The 23,950-nt window shown below is 39.0% G+C and overlaps 2 protein-coding genes and 1 long non-coding RNA gene across 8 annotated transcripts in view; 1 reads left to right on the forward strand and 2 right to left on the reverse strand.

The window, feature by feature from the left end:
• LOC138988498 (uncharacterized) overlaps window positions 1–3,407 on the reverse strand; it is a 28,970-nt gene extending 25,563 nt beyond the window's left edge. The window contains exon 1 of the long non-coding RNA XR_011464748.1: window positions 2,655–3,407. This is a non-coding gene — a long non-coding RNA (uncharacterized lncRNA). The remainder of the gene's footprint in view (window positions 1–2,654) is intronic.
• The window catches only part of PHC3 (polyhomeotic homolog 3), an 84,280-nt gene continuing 62,698 nt past the window's right edge, over window positions 2,369–23,950 (forward strand). For 4 of the 6 annotated variants that reach the window (XR_011464737.1, XR_011464738.1, XM_070373412.1 and 1 more), the window contains exons 1-4: window positions 2,369–2,462; window positions 4,952–5,117; window positions 9,229–9,384; window positions 10,834–10,911. Coding sequence is in view for 4 of the 6 variants with exons in the window: in XM_070373412.1 (XP_070229513.1) it covers window positions 2,449–2,462; window positions 4,952–5,117; window positions 9,229–9,384; window positions 10,834–10,911 (414 nt within the window). In the remaining 2 variants the exon portion in view is untranslated. The remainder of the gene's footprint in view (window positions 2,463–4,951; window positions 5,118–9,228; window positions 9,385–10,833; window positions 10,912–23,950) is intronic. The other 2 variants (XM_070373390.1, XM_005891722.2) reach the window with 1 other exon arrangement.
• LOC106700663 (small ribosomal subunit protein eS27-like) lies at window positions 10,095–10,477 on the reverse strand. Its single transcript, XM_014476993.2, has one exon. It carries the CDS (start codon window positions 10,428–10,430, stop codon window positions 10,110–10,112), a length of 321 nt encoding a protein of 106 aa, XP_014332479.1. The 5' UTR covers window positions 10,431–10,477; the 3' UTR covers window positions 10,095–10,109.

Consider the following 23,950-nt stretch of genomic DNA (forward strand, 5'->3'; position numbering starts at 1 on the left):
ATAAGTGTTGGTAAGTTTCTTGAGAGTAGTCCTGTATTATACCTTGTCTCCTCTAACACTTCACACAGTGGCTTTCTGAATGATGCAGTGAAGAAAACTTGACTTTGGCCATGGAAAACTTAAGTTAGAACCCCAAGTCTGGAACTCCATTCTAGCAGTCACCATAGTCATTTAATCACCTTGACCTCACTATATTTCTGTGATAAATGAAAATGATAACTAGTATTGTTGTGAAGATCAAATGAGTTTGTGGAAATCCTCTGCCTTCAGTAAAAGGCTAGACAAATACTAGTTGTTGTTATAATAAATGTTGGGTTTGAAATGTTTCTAAAAAAGTAGTACTGGGAATTCTCTGGTGCTCTAGTGGTTAGGACTTGGTCCTTTCACTTCTGGGCCCAGGTTTGATCCCTGGTTGGAGAACTAAGATCTTGCAAGCCACTGGGTGTGGCCAAATAAAAAAAAAAGAAAAGCAGTACTGGCCTGACTTTATCCAATATGTATTATGACTTTTAAGGCCAATCTGCATGAGATGACAATACAGATACAGGCCTTGGATGTTCAAAGAAAGAGGGATGAAAAGGAACAATTTTGGCATATTTTTTCCAAACATTCCTTTGGATTATGCATTTTTCATGTTTAGGTCTAAGACTGCTTTTTAAAAAAAATTAAACATTTTTATTTATTTGGCTGCACTAGGTCTTAGTTGCGGCATGGGGGATCTTTACCTGTGGCATGCAAACTTAGTTGCTCTATGTGGGATCTAGTTCCCAGACCAGGGATTAAACCTGGGCTGCCTGCATTATGAGTGCAGACTCTTAGTCCCTGGACTACCAGGGAAGTCCTTAAGACTGCTTTCTTCAGTTTTGTTTTGATGAATGAAAATTTCAGCAATACCAATAGACAGTCAACTTGTTTTTTGACCACACAGCATGCAGGATCTTAATTCTGCTGTGATGAGGGATTGAACTCGCACCCCTTGTACTGGAAGTGCACAGTCTTAACCACTGGACTGCCAGGGAAATCCCAACAGTTGATTCTTGGGAATTATATGGCAATGGCATCATCTGAGCAAATCAGAAAAGAAAGATGAAGTAGTAATATCTTATTTTTAAGCATCTACAGGGAATTTTCAAAGGGGACTTTCTCAGTGAGTTCTCCTAGGGGTTGTAGGAAGGGTTTTGCTTTCAGATAAGAAAATAAGATAGAGAAACAAGGTTATCATACAGGGAGATGTGGCAAAGGGACAATTTAGCCGACATTGAAAGTGATCTTTTCCTTCCCCTAGGGACATCCTGATCACAGGATTTGTAAGATTAAGCATATTTTCATTAGACCATATTACACTTTGTGTTGAATTTATATCAGTAATTAATTTCTCAGGTTTTTTTTTTTTTTGCCATTGCAGTGCAGCATGTAGAACCCTAGTTCCACCACGGATGAAATCTTGGCCCCTTGCATTGGAAGGACCAAATCTTAACCTTTGGACCACCAGGGAAGTTCCTCATTTCTCAGTTTTGAAATGTGACTCCACCATCTTAAAAAGTGCAAAAAGAAGGCATTATTTGTGTTCAAAATGCTTTATTTGGTGAAGGGCAGTGAAGATTTATTATTCCTTGAATTTAAATTTCCACAGCACTTAATGGATCTATGTCAGAACACTTAGATTGTGTGCCTCTCTCTGTAAAAGACAGATTAAGACTTGTTGGAAGACAGGGACTTGGTTCACTCATCTTCACACATTTGTCTCATCCTGCTTCAGATTAGTTGCCACGTGTGTAGAATACAGTAAATTATCTTAGCAAACTGGTGGCTATTCCCGCTTGTTCTCTCTGCGGTATGCAAACTTGTAATCGCCATTAAGCGGTCAGTAAATTCATGTCAAAGAAGTGGGTGATATACATAGGGTAATATGATAATACCTTAACTGTCTACCGCATGGGCATCCAGAACTCTATCTCTGAGCCCAAGACAGGGCCCGCTGGTTCTATCCCCAAATTGCCATGCGCCCCAGGCAACAAGCCCTGCAGCTACCATGGCATTTCCTTTCACTCTGAGACCTCAGCATCCAATTCTCGCGTCATTCTCTTCCATCTCCCTCTTTGAAGTTTGCACAAGCTTTGGTACATTTTAGATATTCATAAAATTTGTCATTTAACAGTCTAATCAGAACTTTTCATATATCGGTTAGACACCCCTCCCCAGTAGGAAGAAGATCCTAGAAAAAGCGAGGGGGTGCACGTGAGACACTGACACCTAAATCGGCAAAACCTGGTCACTTCCCCGAGCCAGCAAGCCTTCAGGGAGGAGGAACTGGGAGACGAAGGCCCCACGTGACCTCGGGGGCCCGAGGCTGAGCCGACCCCGCCCCTCCTCCCTCTTCTGCCGCGGCCGCCGCTGCCGCCGCCGGGGGGCGCATGCGCAGCCCATGTTAGTGATGGAGGAGAGAAGATGGCGGAAGCGGAGTGAGTGACTTGCTGGTGACTGATGTCGTAACTGGGGGGCGAGAGGGGGCAGCGACAAGTCCCCCCAAGGGGAAAGCTCAGGGCTCTTTCGCGGGCAGTGCGGGGAAAGGGGGACGCGAGAGCTTCCTTATCGTGGAGGAGCCTGCTTGGCCCTTCTCGGGGGACGGAGCCGAACTGTAAGGGTCCAGTTACCTCCAGGCGGGAGCGCCCCTTCCGCCGTCTGGTCCCGGATCTGCGGGGCCCTGTGCGCAGGGTCCCTCCTCGGACCCCTACCGCCGGGGTCTTCTGGAAGATGAGCCCGGGTGGGCCCCTCAGAGGCTGTCATCCCTGCAAGTGGGCCCCGCGGGCAGCGTTGTGACGGCCGCCCGCACCGGGGGCCCGCGGAGGCAGGGTAGGGCTGGGCGGGCACTGCCAGGCCTCCTTCACGCTCTCCTCCTTCCCGCCCCGGCGCCACCCCACTGCGCCTCCGTGGGAGAGCCCGAGACGTGGGGCTGCTCACTCCCTCCCTCGGCAGGCTCGGAGGAGGTGTCTCAGCGGCGGGGGCTATGGCGTGTTTGGCGAGGTTGAAAACACCCTGGTAGGAAAGATCTTTCTTTCCCTCGGGTCTCTGGCTGCAGTGTAGTTGCCGCCCTAGAGGGCCACATTCTTGTGTGGCGGTGTGATGGTATGCTTAGTTAGCGACTCAAACTTGTGTTTCCTGGGTAGGCCGCTTGTGCAGCGGAACTGCCGTTTGTGTTTTGCAGGCAATATACAAGGCTAGTCGGTGGAGTTAGCAAAATTGTTCTTTTGTGCCAGGTCTCCAGATGCAGTTTAATGATTTGGCCAGTTCTACCCACCGATGTTTAGACTTGTGTCTAGATTTTGGATTCTCTGTGACCATATTTAGTTACTGAACTGCTTACTGCAGGGTTTGAGGAGATGGTTGAGCAGAACAGCACTGTACAAGGACCAGAATTAAAGCTGGCTTTTTGCATATCATTGATGCGTGGTTCAGAAGTGTTATGACAGGTAGCAATTTGGTAAAAAGTTTATCTACCACCATACCTGTATGATATTGTATTGTTAACATATGCTGCTGTGATTTGATGAATGGAAAGGAGTTTGCAAAACTAATAAACCGCTCCCCAACCCTCCCCCACAGTAAAAAACCCCAGAGAAGTCTAAAAGTGTGTGAGTCATTTATTAATCAAAAAGATTAGTAAGACTTGGCTCCCCACTTTTTTTCCTTTCGCGTTTCCTCTTATAAATCGGGCTTTTAAAAACATTTGATTCCTCACAGAGCAATCATACTCTTATGATTATACATATAAATACTGTTTATATATGTGATATAAAAAACAAAGAAAATTTGTAGGTAAAAGGACACTATGTGGAAATAGTGCACGTATACACAGTTAGTGCCAAATTCTTTTGTCTTTTCCTGAAGTAGAAAGTGTTATGTTCTTGTCAGTACTTCTCATGTGAGGTGGGTCATATTATGTTTCTTAGAGGAAAAGAAAGGCAGAGAAAACCAGTATATTCTTAAGTTTGCTTTTTGTGGTGCATTTCTATCCCTACAATAAATATTATAGTTCTAGTTTCTAACAACATTAAAGCACTCAGAAATGACTTAATATGTTGTTTGAATTTATTAAAATAAAAATTCTGTATTTGTATCACAACAGTGGAATGAGTTTGTAATGTTGGAGGGAATATAATCAGAATAGTACAAAACTGCACTTCTTGTATAAGGAAAGTGACATAGTTAACGCTGTTTTCAAAATTTGGAGTTGTATTTTGTGAAAGAGATTTTTGTTAGCAAGTGGGGAAATTGTTTTCCACTGATTCTCTTATTTACCCAGAGTAATCTGCTTATGAGTATTAACTCAGAGCTATTAGATGTGGTAAGGACAGAATTGTAGAATAATTACAGGGAAAGCAGTTTGAGTTAATAAATTATTTTTTAACTTATTTTCCTAGAGAACGTATTTTTAAATAAAGTACATATGGTAACCAAAAATTGAGTTAATTGACTAAGCTAAACTAAGCTAGCACAAGTCCACAGGCATCCTTTTTTAATGTCTACATAAGAAGAATGATTTTAATTTGTAATCAGTATGGTCAAAAGAATATAAAGAAGTATTTGAATACTCTGATATTGCTTAAGTTTTAATTTTCCCAGGTAGTAAAGTATTGTGTCATCACCTGTTTTGGTTTCAAGACACTCATCTTCCTTCAACAATAAAAAGGTAAACTTTAGGCCAGGCTTTATCTGAGTTCTGTATCCTGAATCCAGAGGGTTCAAATTTAGTAGATATGAATTTTTAATTATGCTTTATCTTTGTAGAGTATTTTTCCGATTCACGTGTTTATGGTGACTGTGTGCCATCTGTATTTTATGAGGTCCTTCTTAGAAATTTAGACTGTTCGGATCATTTCTTGGAATAATTAAATATTCTTTAAACAGTATAACGCTTTTGCCAATACAAATCCTTTGTGCTGTCTGCTAGATTTAAGGACCACAGTACAGCTATGGATAGTGAACCAAACCCGGGAACATCTTCGGTGTCGACGACAAACAGTAGCACCACCACCACCACCATCACTACTTCCTCCTCTCGAATGCAGCAACCACAGATCTCTGTCTATAGTGGCTCAGACCGACATGCTGTACAGGTATTTCAGTTACCGTGATGGGTAGGCTAAGACTTGGGAGCCATTACTTTTCGCTTAAGCCAGGTAAATGTATTGTTTCGTATCCTCAAAGGAGTTACATGATAACCCTCTAAATGAGTACAGTTAGAATTGTGAACGTTTGGAACTACCAACAGAGTTATTTAATAATCATTCTATTGGGAGGGCCTCCATTTGTCAGCATGTAGCTTCGAAAACAATGTCAGGAAAATTATAATTGGAAGGTCCCTAGGTGTTGCTGCAAGTGGGGAAACTCGACCAAGAGCCCCAACATGAAAATGACTCTAGGTTTTTCTGGATTATTGTGTATTTGAACCCAAAATTTGGACTTAGGGTTTATTCAGGTCTGTAGATAAGTTCAGAGGTTCGTTTTAAACCTAAGAACTCTAAGCAAGAGGATCCATTAGGAGCTATCAGGGGCAGAGGAGAAAGGAAATATTTAATTAGGAAAAGTCTTAGGCTGATCACTTAGTTGAGAAAATAAATTTAGCTGCAAAGTTTAGGAGCAAATTAGCAAAGATGGTGGTGGTCAGGCTCTCTCGCTCCATAGTCTCTTGCTCTCGCCCCACGTTTTGTAAATACAGTTGTGTAACAGCTGAGATCACTTATAGCACAGTGTATGTGTGTCCCGATGTACCCCCTTGACCACGGGCCACTTTTGTTCTGTAAACCTATATAAGCTCCACCTGAAAAGCCCTTGTGACAGCATTATGGCTATGTCCGTTGGGTCAACCACAAGCGAATACAGCATGTCTGCTGTTATGGCTGCTGTGCCGGTCAGGAGAGAAGAAATGTGTCTGCAGTTCTTCTGGCTCCTTGTATCTTCTTCCAGCTTCCCTGCTCACTCCTTGCCTACCCTGGCTTCAGCAAACAGTGAGATACAGCAAGGCAGCCTTTATAATAATGGAGGTTGAGGCAATATGGTATTGCATAAAAAGAGTATGGGCATTGCAGACTGATGCAGTTTTTGTTTGAATTCCATTTTCTTTACTGTAGCTAGCCTTGAGTGAGAGGCATAATCTCCTTGAGCCTCAGGAAACTATAAAATGAAAATGAGACCACCTGCTTAATAAGTTATGAGGATTAGACGAAGGATCTAGAATTTTGTGGGACACGTTATATACTCAGTAAATGATAGTAACTAATACATACTGAATAATTATGTGCTAAGTATTTGATAAATGCTTTACATGGATTATCTCCATTCAACAGATGGAAAAATTGATGTTTTAAATTGGCTAAATAACTTTCCTAAACTCACATACCTAGTTGGTACTCTTGACTTTAGAGTTGTGCCCTTAAACACTGAGATTTTTTCCCATTACACCTATTGTTCTTTCTCAAATCTGCATAATTGCACTCCACCCTGAAAAAAACAGACCTGGTTTAGTCATCTCTCTGATCCATTTTTCTAGAGTGCAGATCCCAGTATACTGACTGTCTAGTTGTTATATGGCTTAGTATTCTGAAATTACTGTGGAGTAGAATCAGGATTGTTGGAAACTCGTCTGTCAGTTCAGTAGAAATTCAGACTGGAACATAGTGGTTTTAATGTTTTTCACCTTTCTCTGAGGCAAGGGAAACAGGGAAGAATATCTAGATCCTTGAACATAAAGATAATGTGATATTTTAAATACCATTTTGTTCTCCACACCTGGCTGTGTTAATAAAAAAAACAGTTACTCGAGATTTGTAGTTGAAGATAATATCTCACGACGAGCACTAACTCTAATTCTTACAAGATCATAGAATTGCTTCCCTTAAAATGTAATCAAATCAATATTTATTGAACTACCTAAATAGTTTAATACCTTTTAGCTTTTTTTTTTTTTTTCCCCACCCCTGTGAATCCTTTTCACCTTCCTTGCTCCAGAGGAACAAAATGAGAGCAATGTGCTGTATCTTTAACTTGTTTTTAAAGAGTCTCTCATCCATGAGTATGGCACTGAATGGTAATGAAAAATTGTGCTGACAATAGAAAAAATAAGTTATTCATTTTTAATTTCAGTTTGATTTTAGAGTTTTGTTATGGAATTAGAGCAACATATACAGATGACCTAACCAAAAAGATACATTGTTGTGGTTCTAAAGCACTTAATGCTGGTCTGTACTTCCCTGCAACTAGGGGTCAAAAGCCTATATTGATTTTGTGACAGGAATCTGCAGCAGGTGTAGCAGTCTGTTGTTGGCGAATTGAGACATGAATGCAGGAAGGTAAAAAACACAAGGAAACGTGCTTTCTTGGAATTTTAATAAAGACATTCATAGCTTTGTGATAAAGGTATCCTGACTCAGAAGCTCAAACTATAGGATTTTGTCTCTCTTTCTCCATTAGCTCTTTGAAAACTCTGGTTTGATCTTGAGGTTGAGGGTGCTGTTTGAGAGTCCCCATGGGCATGACATGACTTTGGGCTGTGATTGCAGAGGACTGGTGTAGTCCAGTGTACCATTTGGACAAATAAAGGATTTTTCTCTTTTATTAGAACTCTTGATTGTTTCACATTTATCAGTTTATGAAGTTTGGGTTCAGAGTTTTTATTTTACTAATAAATAGTCACAGTAATGAGCAGTTATAAGAATTTTTTTTTAGTAAGAATAATTTTATTTTGTGTTGAAACAATTGCACCTGACATTTAAAAAAATTGAGTGGTTACTTAGTAATTTTCTTAAAAAAATGGCTTTATAATTTTATGTGGTTATTACTATAATGAAGCTAAGTTTTTTCAGACATTTAGAAAAAATACAAATGAGAATCAGGTAAAAAGCACTTCTAATCTAGCTACCTATCAGTAGTCTTTTAATGTTTTCCTGAATATTGTTTAAAATATTTTAATATAGATGGTATCTTACTCTGTACACTATTAAGTGACCTTTTTCCACCTAAATGTATTTGGAAACTGTTTTGTTGATAGTTGTTATCTGCTCTGTTTAATATAGTAGCTGCTAGCTGCATGTGGCTATTTTATATTTAAATTAAAATTCAGTAAAATTAAAAACTTGGTTCCTTGGTTGCACTAGTCTCCTTGTAAGTGCTTAGTAGATACTTAGGGTTAGTGGCTACTGTATTGGACGGCACTGATCTGTTATACATTACTGTTTGTAATACATGCAAGGTATCAGTTCAGTTCAGTTGCTCAGTCGTGTCCAGCTCTGTGTGGCCCCATGAATTGCACCACGCCAGGCCTCCCTGTCCGTCACCAACTCCCGGAGTTCACTCAGACTCATGTCCATCGAGTCGGTGATGCCATCCAGCCATCTCATCCTCTGTCATCCCCTTCTCCTCCTGCCCCCAATCCCTCCCAGCATCAGAGTCTTTTCCAATGAGTCAGCTCGTCACGTGAGGTGGCCAAAGTACTGGAGTTTCAGCTTTAGCATCATTCCTTCCAAAGAAATCCCAGGGCTGATCTCCTTGCAGTCCAAGGGACTCTAAAGAGTCTTTTCCAACACCACAATTAAAAGCATCAATTCTTTGGTGCTCAGCCTTCTTCACAGTCCAACTCTCACATCCATCATGACCACTGGAAAAACCATAGCCTTGACTAGACGGACCTTTGTTGGCAAAGTGATGTCTCTGCTTTTCAATATGCTATCCAGGGTATACATATTCTTTTTATACCCAAATCGCGAATTCTAAATAAAAAGTTTTATCCAAAATGGGTATTCCAATTTACATTGTTATTAACAGTATATGAGTGAATCTGTTTCTCCAGTAGTAGTAGGATTCTTTTAAATGTTTATCCATTCGAAGGTTGAAAAAGTGTTGTGTTTTAATTTGTAAGTTTTGACTACTAATGAGATTGAAGATATTTTCAGATGCTTACTTAGCCCCTTTTCCTTTTGTGAATCGCCTCTACTGGGTAACTTTAACCTGTACAGATTAGTGAATCCTAGTGACTTAGAAGCAGCAGCAGCAGTGATGTATAACTAGGAGAGAACTGTTAATAAGTGTGAGGATATTGAATATTAAAGGAGTGAAATTTTAAATTTCTAGTACTTTATGGTTACTTTTACTTTTTAAAATTTCTAATACAGCTTTTCTAATACTTAATGGTTAAGATTATGGTTTGACATTGGTTCAATTGACTTATCACAGGTAATTCAGCAGGCACTGCATCGCCCTTCCAGCTCAGCTGCTCAGTATCTACAGCAGATGTATGCCGCGCAGCAGCAGCACTTAATGCTGCACACAGCGGCTCTCCAGCAGCAGCACTTAAGCAGTTCCCAGCTTCAGAGCCTTGCTGCTGTTCAGGTGAGACTGAAACGAATTAACTTACAAGGCCAAAGTTGACATTGCCTGCAGACAATTACTGAAAACAAATACACTGGGTATTATTGCAGAGTTTTCAGATATCTTGTGTTGTTTTTTTTTTTTTAAGAAAATATAATAGGCTGCCAAATAAAAGTTAGTTTAAAAAAAAGAATGTTTAATGTGTTACTCTGTTGCTGAGTTTTGTCCCTCTCCTTTTTATCTACATTGCAGAAATGCTGTACCAGTCTTGTGTGTATAAAATTCTAGGGATGACAGTGAATAGTTAAGGTTACATAAATCTTATTTACATTTTAACCAAAAAAGGTTTTTTAAAATTACATAAGTAATTTATACTCATTAAAAAAAAAAACAGTATAAAATCGTTCATAAGAGGTATAGAGGTGTTCCTTTTCCACACCCACTGGTATTTTCTACTCTTCAGAGGCGGCCACTGTTTATGCACCCCTCCAGAAATGAATGTGTATGTATACTTTTCTAAAATCCAGTCATATGATTCTTATTGCTATCAGGAAGATTTTATGATTAAATGTTTGTTTTTAAACAGATCTTCGTTATTATTGCATTGTTTATTTAAATAAAACTCTAATGTGAGATTTAAATCTAGTAACCAGAGTAGGATCTCAAGTTGACTGAACCTGAAAAAGGTTTATTTCTGTTAAACACATCCCAGCTATTACTTCTTCTCATTAGTGTAATTTATTTATTTATTTATTTATTTTTATCCAAAACGTGTTTATTGGGATGGTTTCCCATTCATCTTGATACAGGGTACTTTTAGTGCTGCTTCTGAAAGAGCGTCCTTCTGTAAGCCTCGCTTTTCCTCCTGTAGGCTGGCAGAGGACAGTAGAGCAGCCAACACACAAGACTACTGTTTGTGCATGGCTAAAGACGGTGGTGATTTGATAGCATCCTGGGCATTTTACATCCATGAAATAGGAATTGGGGCTCTGCACCAGGCGCTTCTTCTTGTGTTTCCTCTTCTCCTCTTCTGGAGAGGGATGAAGAAGATCCTTTGCGAGAGGCATGCTCTCGTGAGGAGGTCGTCACCGCCGGAAAGGCTCATTAGTGTAATTTAAAATAACATCTTGTTCATGATAGTTAGGAAACTGAAACCCAGTGGCATTTGATATAGCTCCAATTTATTTTTCATAACATTGGATTGGTAATTTCACTTCAAAGATGAGATCTATAGAGTAAAGCTGACAATGGGTGCAGCTCTTAAACTAAGTTGAGCCTTTGGGTCTTCTGATTTCACCGTGCAGTGTTTTCTCTTTTTCTTAATTTTTTTGATCAAAACTTAATCCATGTTGACTGTAAAATGACTGTAAAATAGATGTTTTGACTTTTATTGTGATTTTTGTGGTATCCAGGTACAAGAAAGTTTTAAACTTCAGACTTCTTATAGACATAAAGATCTTATTATTTTAGGCAAGCTTGTCCAGTGGAAGACCACCTACGTCCCCCACAGGAAGTGTCACACAACAGTCAAGTATGTCTCAGACATCTGTAAGTGCTCTAATTTTTTTCCTGATTTTAAAATTTTAGATTATTGCTTTCCAGAAATTAACTGTTAAAATCTACAAAGCTGTTACTGTTTATCTGTTGGGTACTGTTTGTAACAAGTGGCTAGAAACAGGAATGGTAAATTTCGAGAATTTGGAACTAATGTCAAACTTCTGAAAATCTGAGTCATAAAAATATTTTTGTATTATTTCTTATACATGTTTTCCCCTTGATTGTGTTCAGGTCTTCTATGATTGTGAATGGTCGCAGTTTTCAATGTGCATTGAGAGCATGAAATATATAATATAGGGAAGTTAAGTCATGCATTTACTGTGACAAGTACTAGAGAATGTCATGTCCTTGGTAGACACCTAAGTGTTTCTAGCTTTTTCTATGCAGTTTACATTTTAGAAATTTTACTTCCCAGCTTATGCTTACTTGAGTTATCTGGGTCAGATTTACAAGTATTCATTCAAGATAGTGTAATTTATTTTGAGAGGAGAATAAAAGGTGATTTGCTATATTGCACATATTTACTGGGAAATTGTGCAAAGTATTCCAGTTAAAAAGAAATTTATAGGTGTGGTAATACTTGTTTACCCTTTTATTTTGATGTAATTTCAAATTGTAAGAATAATAAAAATTTCTGTATACTTTCTACTCAGATTCATCAATTGTTAGCATTTTGGCTCACTGCTTTATCATTCAGTCTTTCTGTCTACATATATACAGTTACCTTTTTCTGAACCATTTGTGGATAAGTTAAGACATGTTCCTTTACTCCTAAATACTTTGATATGTACTTCCTAGGAACAAAGTCATTCTTTTATGACTACATGTGGCTACATGAAACAGGTCAAAATCAGGAAAATTAACATTGATACACTGTTGTTCATATTCATATTTCATCAGTTCTTCCAGATTTCTCAGCCTCATCCTTATAGACCTTATGGACCAGATAATTCTTTCTTATGGGGGGGCTGTCCTGTGCTTTGTAAGATGTTTAACAGCATCCCTAGCTTAGATATCAGTAGGCTGTGCCCTTCTCCTTTCCCCAGTGTGACAACCAAAAATGTCTGCATGCACTGCTAGATGTTTTCTGAGGAGCCAAATTGCCCCTTGTTGAGAACCATTGAGTTAAACTAATAATGTCCTTCCTAGCTATTTTTTTCTGATCCAGGATGGTAATACTTTGATAAAATAGACTCCAATGGAATATAGTTTATAGATTGCTGAGGAATTAAAGTTGAACTTGTGCTATATTTCTTCAGCTAAGGGTGTGGTCTTTACTAAGTACATGTATAATGGGCACATAGTTATTTGTGGGCTATTGATCTTTTTAATGAAAAAATTCTGTTTTAGCATGGAAGTATCTTAGAACATGAATAAAATTACTTACAAGAAAAATTACTTGTGACTTGAAAATGTTAGACTGAATAAAATGACAAATTTAAGTAATGTGTTTAGCCCTAAGCAGTAATGCTGTATAGTTGTGGTTATTGATGTCACATAATATTTTTGGCTTCCCTGGTAGTGCAGCTTATAAAGAATCCACCTGCAATGCAGGAGACCCCGGTTCGATTCCTGGGTCAGGAAGATTTCCTGGAGAAGGGATAGGCTACCCACTCCAGTATTCTTGGGCTTCCCTGGTTGCTTAGCTGGCAAAGAATCCACCTGCAGTGTGGGAGACCTGGGTTCAATCCCTCGGTTGGGAGGATCCCCTGGAGGAGGGCATGGCAACCCACTCCATTATTCTTGCCTGGAGAAACCCCATGGACGGAGGAGCCTGGCAAGCTACAGTCCAAGGGGTCACAAAAAGCCGGACACAACTGAACGACTAAGCATAGCACAGCATGTATTCTGGATTATTTTCCCTTCACATTATTAAAAGGTATCCTTTAAAACTATTTTTGTTCCATTATGATTTTGTGTATGTGACTTTTAGAATCATAGTTCTGGTGATTGTGCTTATTTTTTATGAAATTGTTACTACTACTTGTCATAAATCAGGGCCAGAATCTCTGGATAACTGGTGAGAGGAAAAGAAGTAGAGAGAATGGATGCCTAGAAAAACAAGAGAATAATACATTGCATTTGTTTTGTGTTCTTTCCCAGCTGAGCAGTAGCTCAAGTGAGTTGACTGGCAGTCCAAATTATGATACCCAGGGTAGCTTAGTAATTTTTAAGAGGGGCAGAGCATAATAGCAGAAATCCCTGGATAGTGATAATAATGAATTGTCTATTGGCAGTCTGCTAGTTTTCAGAATTTTGGTGGTTTTGAGATAGGTGCCTGTTAACAATGAACACCAAGAGGGAAGGGTCAATCCTCTCGTACCTAAAAGGGCTACAAGGTAGGTTGTCAAGTCACCTGCCAAATAGGTTGGGATTTAGAGTAGCAGTGAAATGCCAGAGGGGAAATGGAATATTATATTTTAAAAAATGAGGTAAAAAGTCCAGTCTACCACATGGGGAAACTATGTGTGTGGAGAAGATCATTGTTAATTGATTGTATAGTGGGTGCCAGCATCCTTTTCTTTCCTGTAATTAGAACAGAAAGGCTAATTCTATACTCTTAACCAGTAGTGAGAGTGGTTTGTATGAGTGTTTGATTGATTGGCTCTAAAATTAGTTGGGACTGAGTATTTAGGTTGGATGTCTTTTTACTTGTATTAAATGCAATGTAATTAGAAACTTCTGTGAAAAAAGCATCAACAATGTTAAACAATAGAGTGGTTGAAATATATTTGCACCATGTATGTCACATAGCTTGTGTTTGTGAAATACCAAGGGCTGTATTACATTAGTAAGATAAATAATGTGAATTCACAAATGACCTGAATTGGTAATTTTCAAAAGATAGACTACTTTTGGCTTTTAAGCACATGAAAATATGTTTACTGGTAATAAAGAAGTGAATGTAAAAACATCAATGTTTTATTTTCACTTGTCAGATTAGAAAACGGGGGAAAAATTGAGACAATAACTGTTGACAGGTATGGTACACTCATACACTATTGGTGGGAATGTAATTGGTACGACTTTTCTAAAAGGTTATTTGGCAGAGTGTATGAAAATTTGAACCGAATGCCCTTTCACGTAAGAGTCTAATTTTTAGTGAAATGATGTCATTGGCTAAATATGAGAAATAATTATGACATAGATAATTCCACAAATATGCATGGTTTGTAATGGTATAAAATTATAAACAATACATATGTTCTTTAATTGAGGATTAGTTAAGTGATAGTTAATTCAAACACTGCAGCTACTTTAGAATGCTATACATGTGTATATAGAGACAGATTTTCATTAGTTAGTAAGTGAAAATAAGAACATATAGTATTAGTTCATTTAGCTTGTTTAATCAGAGAAGGCAATGGCACCCCACTCCAGTACTCTTGCCTGGAAAATCCCATGGATGGAGGAGCCTGGTAGGCTGCAGTCCATGGGGTCGCAAAGAGTCAGACACAACTGAGCGACTTCACTTTCACTTTTCACTTTCATGCATTGGAGAAGGAAATGGCAACTACTCCAGTGTTCTTGCCTGGAGAATCCCAGGGAGGGGGAGCCTGGTGGGCTGCCGTCTGTGGGGTCGCACAGAGTCGGACACGACTGAAGTGACGTAGCAGTAGCAGCAGCAGCTTATTTAATAGGTTATTCTGTATTTTAGTTCTAAAACTTTTTGTTCTTTTTCTTTTGCTGAGAGTTTATTTTTCATTTGTTTCGAGTTGGGTCATACTTGCTTGTTCAAAGCATTTTTATGACTGCTGCTTTAAAATCTTTGTCAGATAATTAAAATATTTTCCATCTTGGTGTTGGCATCTATTACCTTTTTCATTCAGCTTGAGGTCTTTCTGGTTTTTGGTACAATGAGTGATTTTTGATTGAAACTTGGACATATTGAGTATTATGAGATTGTGGATCTTACTTTTGTTTTGGCTGGCTTCCAAAGGGGAACACGTGCCACCTCCTCACTGCCACTTAAGGGTAGAAGTAAGTTCAGGTTCCGCGTTTGGTTTCCATTGATACCTGAGGGATGCTCCCTGCAATTGCTGAGTCACTGTGAGTTCTGGCTCCTCACTAGGCCTCTACTGATGTTTCTCTGGCTAGGAGGGAAAGGAGTGCCCAGTTATTGCTCCCTATGCGGTCTCCACTGATGCTTCAGGGTTGGGGTGGGTTGTTATTTGTGGTCTGTTATTGCTTGGCTGATATGAAGGTCTTGGCTCTCTACGTGGCCTTTTCTGACACTAACCCATTGGATGGGATCGGGGGTACCTCATTACAGCCTGGTGAGGGGAGAGGCCTAGGTCTTTGCTAGTGTGGATGTGGCCACAGTGTTTCTGTGGTGTTTGGCTGGAGTAGAGCAATTATTGTCTAAAAGTTTTCTGTGTTGCTAGGCTGTCCCTTTTCTGATCCTCAGCTAGAAAGAGCAGCTCATTGGAGCTTTTTCTTTTTTTTGTCTGTACCCATTGCTGTTTCTGGGTTACTAATTTGTTCAGCTTTATGTTTGGATTATATGAAATTAAAAAAAATCCAGGGAGCGCACAACCGCATGGTTCACTGAGTCCTGGAGTCTACTTTTCTCCACCTTTTAGGACTTTCTTATGTTTATTTTCTATGCACTGATGGGGTTTTTAGTTATACTTAGGAGTAAAGTATGTGTCTATTCCACTTTCCTGGAAACAGAATTCCTACCACTTATTTTTTAAAACTTATATCTGTCTGGTTATGTAGGAAGAAAATCTGTAATACGCAATAAACTGTTAATCAGTGGTTACCTTTGAGAAAGTAGGTTGAAAAGTTTCATTTTGTCTTAAAAAAAAACATGAATGCTCTCTTGTCTTACAGACAACACAAATGTATACATGAAAGTGACATCCCGTTTCAGTAGTCCCTTTTGCCCTGACAAAGTTTTGTGTGAAGCTTATCACCTTATTACTGTGCATTTCTGTACATAAATGTAAGTAGATAGGCCTGTGGTTAATTTTGTTTTAGTGTAAGAGAAGTGCCATCATTCTGTCTCTTTCTAAGTCTTTGGGCATTTTCAGCTGGAAAGGATTACGTGGCTGGAAATTGCAGTCGTAAGTCTCTAAATGATTCAAGGGCTCTTTGTGTCTCATTCCCTTTGTTGTTTTTTGGCCTTAGAATCTACATTAATCCCGGATGTTTTGACTTGAATTCACTGTACTGTTCTATTAAAAAGGAAAAACCTTATTTTTTTTTTTTTATAACTTTCTAGCTCTGATGCCAGACAGGATGAGCCTTTTTTTTTTGGCTGCACCATGTAGAATCGTAATTTTGTGACCAGGGAGCATACGTGTGCCCCCTGACTTGGGAGCACAAAGTCTTAACCACTGGACCACCAGGTGGTTTTGAGATTTTGAAGCCCAGTTAGTTTTAATGACTTTATTCATTCATAATTCACTCATTTATTCAACAAATATTTATTGAGCATTTAAATACTCCTCTAGTACTGGGACACAGCTGACAAAATCTGTATGGAACTAGGGGTATATCGATAGTAAGTAATATGTCAGTTGGTGGTAAGCTCTGTAGAGAAAAATAAAGCAATGAAGAGGAATGGGATGAAGGAATTTCCTATTTTAATTAGGGTGGTCAGGGAAAGCATTGCTAATAAAAATGGCATGTGAAGGAGGGTGAGGGAGGCAAAGATGCTTAAGAAACAGAAAGGAGGATGGTGTGGCAGGTGTGGAATGAAAGTGAGAGTATGTTTAGAGAGAACTTTAGAGAGGAAATTATCTAATCACAAGAAGATTATTAAACCCTTGGGTTTTACTCAGCAGGAGTTGGGAAGCTGCTGGAAAGTTATTTTATTTGGGATGTGACGTGATCTCATATAGGCTTTAACAGCTACAATGTTGAGTAGGTTCTAGGGGGGCAATGATAGAAGTAGGGAGACTGGTTAAATGGTTCCTGTAATCTGAGAGAGATATATTGGGGGCTGGACCGTCATGGTGACAGTAGATGTGGTAAAAAGCGGTAAGCAAGATTCTGAATATTTGTTCCACCAATATTTTATTATAGAAATTTGGATGTTTGGAAAATAGCTAATAGTAGGTGCTGAGGGATTGACTAAAAGATGTGAGGAAAGGTAAACAGTCATGGATAAACTGTAGTATTTTGGCCTGAGTGCCTGGAACGATCTGCCAAAGAAGGTGTTGGAAAAGGAAATCAGGAGTTCGGTTTTAGACATGATGTGTGTTAGACACCCACCCATACATGTTGAGTAGACATTGGCTATCTGAGTTTGGAGTTCATATAGCCAAATGGCTATTGGCAGGACTGGTGACGTCTTGTACATCTCATTGACATTTCCAGTCACCGGGGTACCTGATGACTTTACTACCCATTGTGGAGTATTATGAGCGAGTTTGGTAGAATGGAGGACATGAGGGACCTAGCTTCTAGTCTTAATTTTGTGACTAACTGGTGGCATGATTTAGGGCAAGTGATTAACCTCCTTACACCCCACTTTTCTTTCATGTAAAATTAAGTTGTCTAATTAGATGGTTTTTAGTCTTTTCATCTATATATTCCTGGGTTTAGATCAAGAAGTTTCAGGAGATGAACCAGAATGTGCACTGAATTTTGTCCCTCCCAAATTGGTATGTTGACGTTTTGAACCCACATGTGACTATCTTAGAAACAGGGCTATTAACGAGGTGTGTTAGTTGCTTAGTCATGTCTGACTCTTTTGCAACCCCATGGACTATAGCCCGCCAGGCTCCTCTGTCTATGGAATTCTCCAGGCAAGAATACTGGAGTGGATTGCCATTCCATTCTCCGTTTAAGGAGGTGATTAAGGTTAAATGTGGTCATAAGTGTAGAGCTCTGATCCAGTGAACCTGGTGTCTTTATCAGAGGAAGAGACACCAGAAGTGGACACATAAATGTGTCCCTCTTTCTGCTGAAAGGACACAGTGAGAAGGTGGCCAGCAGAGAGCTCTCACCAGAAACTGAATTGGCTGCACCTTGATCTTGGACTTCCTTAGCCTCTGGAACTGTGGGAAATAAATTTCTGTTTGAGCTACCTAGTCTGGCACCTTGTGAAGGCAGCCGCAGCAGACTAAGAGGGATGGGGCTCTGAGCCTTCCCCTCAACTTCTGTTGCCACAGAACAGTTCTGTGATGTTTGAATCTGGGAATTCTGAGTAAGTTAGTGTGTGAAGAAAGGGTACTGTTTAAAAAAGAGAGAACCAGTGGTTTAAATGTTAAATAATGTTTAGTCAGGGTTTTTTAAAATAGTTCTATATGTTATGAAAAATAATGCATATCACATAGTAGGTATGTAATAAATATTTGTTGAAAGATGAAGTTTAATTATAATCATCAACTAGAGTATGCAATACATAGTTATTAATTTTAATTCTTGATTACTGCAAGTGGTTTATCTTCAGTCCAGAGAATCATTTTAGGATATATTCTGATTGCCTGAAATTGCATTGTAGAAGACAGTCTGAGTCCTGACCTCGGTGATAAGATTCTTTCATTGCTAGTTTTGAGCAGCCAGCCAGTTATCAGGTTTATTGTGTTATGCTGTGCTAGTTGCCCTGGGGGAGTCAAAGTCGCATCCGTCAGACACAGTGTGCCTAGACATATCAAACAGTAAACAACGTAGCAGTATATAATCAAGTGATAAATTCTGTGGGAGTTAACAGAAAAGAGATCTTTGGGGACTGGGTAGTTAAAGAAGGCTTTCTGTATGGGACTTAAGCTGAGCTTTAAAAAATACACGGAGTTTGAGAGAAGAGGACTCAATCCTGAGCTCATGATCCTGAAATAGCAGAGCTTAGTTTTGGAGATTCATTCCTGAATGGGATTCTGTGTTCGTCTCCCAGACTCCTGAGGATAATCTGTGCCAGTGTTTCCTTCTTGAATACCTACTTGGTGCCAGGCATTGTGTTAGGTGCCAAGTATCTGAAGTGAACGATGGTCTTAGAGTACAGTGGATATAGTCTTGTTGCTGTTGTTCAGTTGCTAAATTGTGTCCCACTCTTTGCGACCCCATGGACTGCAGCACGCCAGGCCTGCCTGTCCTTCACCATCTCCCAGAGCCTTCTCAAACTCATGTCCATCGACCTGGTGATGCCATCCAACCATCTCATCCTCTGCTGCCCTCTTCGCCTGTTGCCTTTAATTGGATATAGTCTGCAGACATATAAATAGTCAAAGAACACTGTGATAGGAGTTTTGTTTTACTGGAGTATATTCTAAAAACTTGCTTGTAAATTTGGAATATTTGTAGGCCTAAAAATTGCCTCCCCTGTACCTTTTTCATAATTATTTGTATATAAATTCTATATTGAAAATGATTTTTCTTAGGAAACTTGAAAGCAGGAACCGTTGTTTTCAAATTATTAGCATGACCAAAGAAAAGGCTGATTTAAGTCTTAAAATCAGTACTAACTGGTACTTCTTCCCTTCAGGCTTTTAGGTGTGCCTGTTTAGTTTTTCTGGAGTTTCATGAAGGCTGTCTAGATGTCATTGTGTTCAGGACACTTTTTGGACCCTCTTACTGTGAAACTTAGTGTTCATGTGTATGAAACTAAAAAAGTCTTAACAAAAATTTCTTTCCTTCTGTTTTTCTCTGTGCTCTGTTTCTGGACTCCTTAGTTGGATATTGGTCTTTCTGGATTGAACCTTTACTTTGTTCAGCTTTTTACTTATTTTCTGTCTTTATCTTTTTATTCTGTTGTGACATATTTCCTTGCCCCCTCCCCCCTTTTAACCCCTTCTTTTTACATTTAAAAGAAAATTTTAGTTTAGCCTTCGTATTTCCAATTTCTAAGAGCATTTTCTTTTTCCTTGAATCCTGTTTTTCTGGTATGGATGAAATATTTAGATCTCTGTTATCAGATTTCAAAATTCTTTTTCTTGAATCATTTATATTCCTTAGAAACTATCTTGGTCTTTTCCTTTCATGCTGTTGGTTTTTCTCTTAGAAAGTAGTGTTCTCTTAAAATGCTTAAAGTTTATATTTAAGAGTAGATGATTATATAAATTAATCAGCATGGCTTTCTTCCACTGCTCTGAAGATAGGTCTGGCCCTAACAGACCTCTTTCCCTTTTCTTAGTGGAAAGACTGATTAAGATTTCTGTCTTTGCATGTGGAAATAGCATTAGTGGTAACAGTGGGAAGGATATATCTTTGGCAGGTTTAGAATTGAAGGTTTACAGATTAGAAGCTCGCTGTTAGGCTGGTGAGCCTAACAGTTTCAGAGTAAGGAGAGTGTTACTTCCAGGTATGAGTACCCACTCTAGAAGCCTAGCCTTTCCTTGACTTTTAGAGAAGTCTCCTTCCTTTCTAGGTCTCAGTGCCTGTTCTGCATGGGAGAGGGGTGGGGTTATGTATGGTAAGTCTGTTTTCTAAACAAACCTGTAGATAAAATCTTTCAGTGTTTGGCTCCATTTCTTACCTCTGCTTTCATGTCTAAAGTAAAAGTGAAAGTGAAGTCGCTCAGCTGTGTCCAACTCTTTGTGACCCCGTGGACTGTAGCCTATCAGGCTCGCTACCGGGCTCCTCCATCCATGGAATTCTCCAGGAAAGAGTACTGGAGTGGGGTGCCATTTCCTTCTCCAGGGGATCTTCCCAACCCAGGGATCGAACCTGGGTCTCCCGCATTGGAGGCAGATGCTTTTCTGAGTCTAAATCCACTCTAATCTGTTTCCTCCTGTATTCTGGATTATAGCTTCCTTCTCTGTTTTATCCATTAATATTATCCCATCTTCTTTAGGTCTTACAGAAATGCAGATGGTACTCTCCTCTCTCTCTCTCTTTGCTGTATGTGTGTTTTCTCTGATACTGTTTTTTTTAATCCCCTAAGTTCTTTTTGGAAAAAACATTTAAACCCACAGAAAAATGGTAAGATTAAGCATTGACCCTTGTGTACTCGTAATGTAGCTGTTTACACCAGTTGTTAAGTTCTTCTCTATTTATACACTGTTTCCTGACCATTTTTAAAATAAGTTAAAGACATCATGACACTTCAGTCCCAAGTACTTAGCATGTATTATCCAGGAGGGAGATTGTCTTACATAACCACAGTCACATATCACACCTAAGAAATGTAATATCAAGACAATATCTAGTATATGCCTCATATTTGGATTCCCTCAGTAGTCTCCAGAATACATTTTCCCAAGATTTACTTAAGGCTCACACATTGCATGTGAGTGTCCTGTTTTCCTTTAATATAAAATGTCTCCCCTGTTCCCCCTTCCTTTTTTTTTTTTAAATAGCTCAGGTCACTTGTCCCACAGTCTAAATTTGTATTTTTGTTTCCGCCAATCATTTTTGTTATTGTCTTGACTGCTGTTTCAGTTAGTAGGAGGGAGAAGCAAATGGGTATGCTCAGACCATTATCTTCAGTGAAGTGAATGTCGCTCAGTCATGTCTGACTCTTTGCGATTCCATGGACTATAGTCTATGGAATTCTCCAGGCCAGATACTGGAGTGGGTAGCTTTTCCCTTCTCAAGGGGATCTCCCCAATCCAGGGATTGAACCCAGATCTGCTGTGTTGCAGGCGAATTCTTTACCAACTGAACTGTCAGGGAAGCCCATTATCTTCAGTATTTTTTGTTTTATAAACATGACTTTTAATGGCTACATAGTACTCTATTTAAAAAAAACAAAACTTTTCCGCTTCCTGGCAATTTTAACTTTTCTATTTGTTTTCTTTTTTTGTTGTTATAAGTAAACTTGTATTGAATGTTATGTGTCTTTCTATCTAGTAATGCTCTTTTAAAAAATTTCCTAAGAGAGTACTTATTGGTGAGATTGTTTTTAGATCAAGAACCTTATAAATGATCAGTTTTCTCAAAAGAACGTATAAATCAGATCAATTACATATCAAATGAATTCATTATGAATTTATCTGAGGGAAAATTACTTGCTTAAAACCATAGATACATCTATTAATTTTAGAAGGTATTTTAAGTTTTAAAACTCATTGTTTTCAAGGATTCTGAAAATATTTAATTTTAACTGATAGTTAGAAATCTACTCCACAACTTAACATCAATCTAAAATAAAACTGTAGCCTGCATATTTGAATGGTTGTGAGCAGTTATACTGGATTCTTGTAAAATATTCCAGTAGTGCAGATAAAGTGTTAAGTCCTCTTCAGCCTTCTTTCTTTCCCCTTCAGTCCCATCTGTCTCCTCAGTTTGCTGGATATCTTTTCAGGTCTTTATTTATACATTAAGAACATAAATAGTATAAGAAGTGTATGCATATGTGTTTAATATGTAACTTTTTAAACACACCATAAACACAGGTAGGTGTTCTGCATTTTGTTTTTATACTTAACTGTGTGTCTTCAGAGCTGTTTATCTCACTCAGCTACTTGAGCTACCCTATGGTGTTGCACACAGTATGGCTGCACTTTATCTTATGTAACCATTTCTGTTGCTGGACCATTATTTCCAGTGTTTTAATTGTTTCAGCGTTGCAACTTTTTTAGGATGTCAAAGTCTGAGGGCAGTTAGGAGGTCATGAAGTTTTTTGTTTGATTGTTTTGCTGCTGTTTTTACAGCCTGTATTGCAGAAAGTAGAAATAATGATTTTCTATAATAAAAAGGATAGGCATTTTACTTCACTTCATTATTAAAAACATGTGGTCTCTTAAAAAGGAAATCCTTCACGGATAGGTATTATTACTTGAATTTTCTATGTAATATTTTATACTTCTAGGTATCTGAATTACTCACATACAGATTCCCACTGAATGAGGCAAGAAAATGTATATGCTGCTTTAATGTGATAAAAACAAAATACTGTACTAAATAGAAAGGAAAACATTTCTTCTCTGATTCTCAAGTTAATACCTACATAGAAAAGACAAAAACTTTGAAAAAGAAAATATAAATGATTACCAAATTTTACCCCTAGTAGGCATGATTCATCTCTAGCATTTTGGTGACTATTCTTCCAAATGTGTGTGTATGTGTATATATTGATATAAAATCTAATCAGGTAGTTTTATGAGTATGATTATTGTATGTATACATAGTGTAGTCATTTCTCTCTTAACATGTTTTCCACATGTATGGTATGTATATATCCGTACATGCAGATACTGGTATTCTACATGTTCTACAATTTTTTTCACTTAGCAGTAGGTCATAAAAATATTTTCATGCTATTGAATATAGACACACCTCAGCCTTCTAATATCAGTGTACCATGTCTCTCTGTAGATGCACCTTATGGATTCTGATCAGTCAAATGGCTGTCAGTTCAGTTCAGTTGCTCAGTCGTGTCCGACTCTTTGTGACCCCATGAATCGCAGCACGCCAGGCCTCCCTGTCCATCATCAACTCCCGGAGTTCACTCAAACTCATGTCTATCGAGTTGGTGATACCATCCAACCATCTCATCCTCTGTCGTCCCCTTCTCCTCCTGCCCCCATTCCCTCCCAGCATCAGGGTATTTTCCAATGAGTCAAATGGCTGTTCAGTTCAGTTCAGTCATTCAGTCGTGTCCGACTCTTTGTGACCCCATGAATCACAGCACGCCAGGCCTCCCTGTCCATCACCAACTCCCGGAGTTCACCCAGACTCACGTCCATCGAGTCAGTGATGCCATCCAGCCATCTCATCCTCTGTCGTCCCCTTGTCCTCCTGCCCCCAATCCCTCCCAGCATCAGAGTCTTTTCCAATGAGTCGGCTCTTCGCACGAGGTGGCCAAAGTACTGGAGTTTCAGCTTTAGCATCATTCCTTCCAAAGAAATCCCAGGGCTGATCTCCTTCAGAATGGACTGGTTGGATCTCCTTGCAGTCCAAGGGACTCTCAAGAGTCTTCTCCAACATCACAGTTCAAAAGCATCAATTCTTTGGTGCTCAGCCTTCTTCACAGTCCAACTCTCACATCCATACATGACCACAGGAAAAACCATAGCCTTGACTAGACGGACCTTTGTTGGCAAAGTAATGTCTCTGCTTTTGAATATGTTATCTAGGTTGGTCATAACTTTCCTTCCAAGGAGTAAGCGTCTTTTAATTTCGTGGCTGCAGTCACCAT

This window comes from Bos mutus, chromosome 1 (assembly GCF_027580195.1).
Source record: "Bos mutus isolate GX-2022 chromosome 1, NWIPB_WYAK_1.1, whole genome shotgun sequence".
NCBI classification, from domain to species: Eukaryota; Metazoa; Chordata; class Mammalia; order Artiodactyla; family Bovidae; genus Bos; species Bos mutus.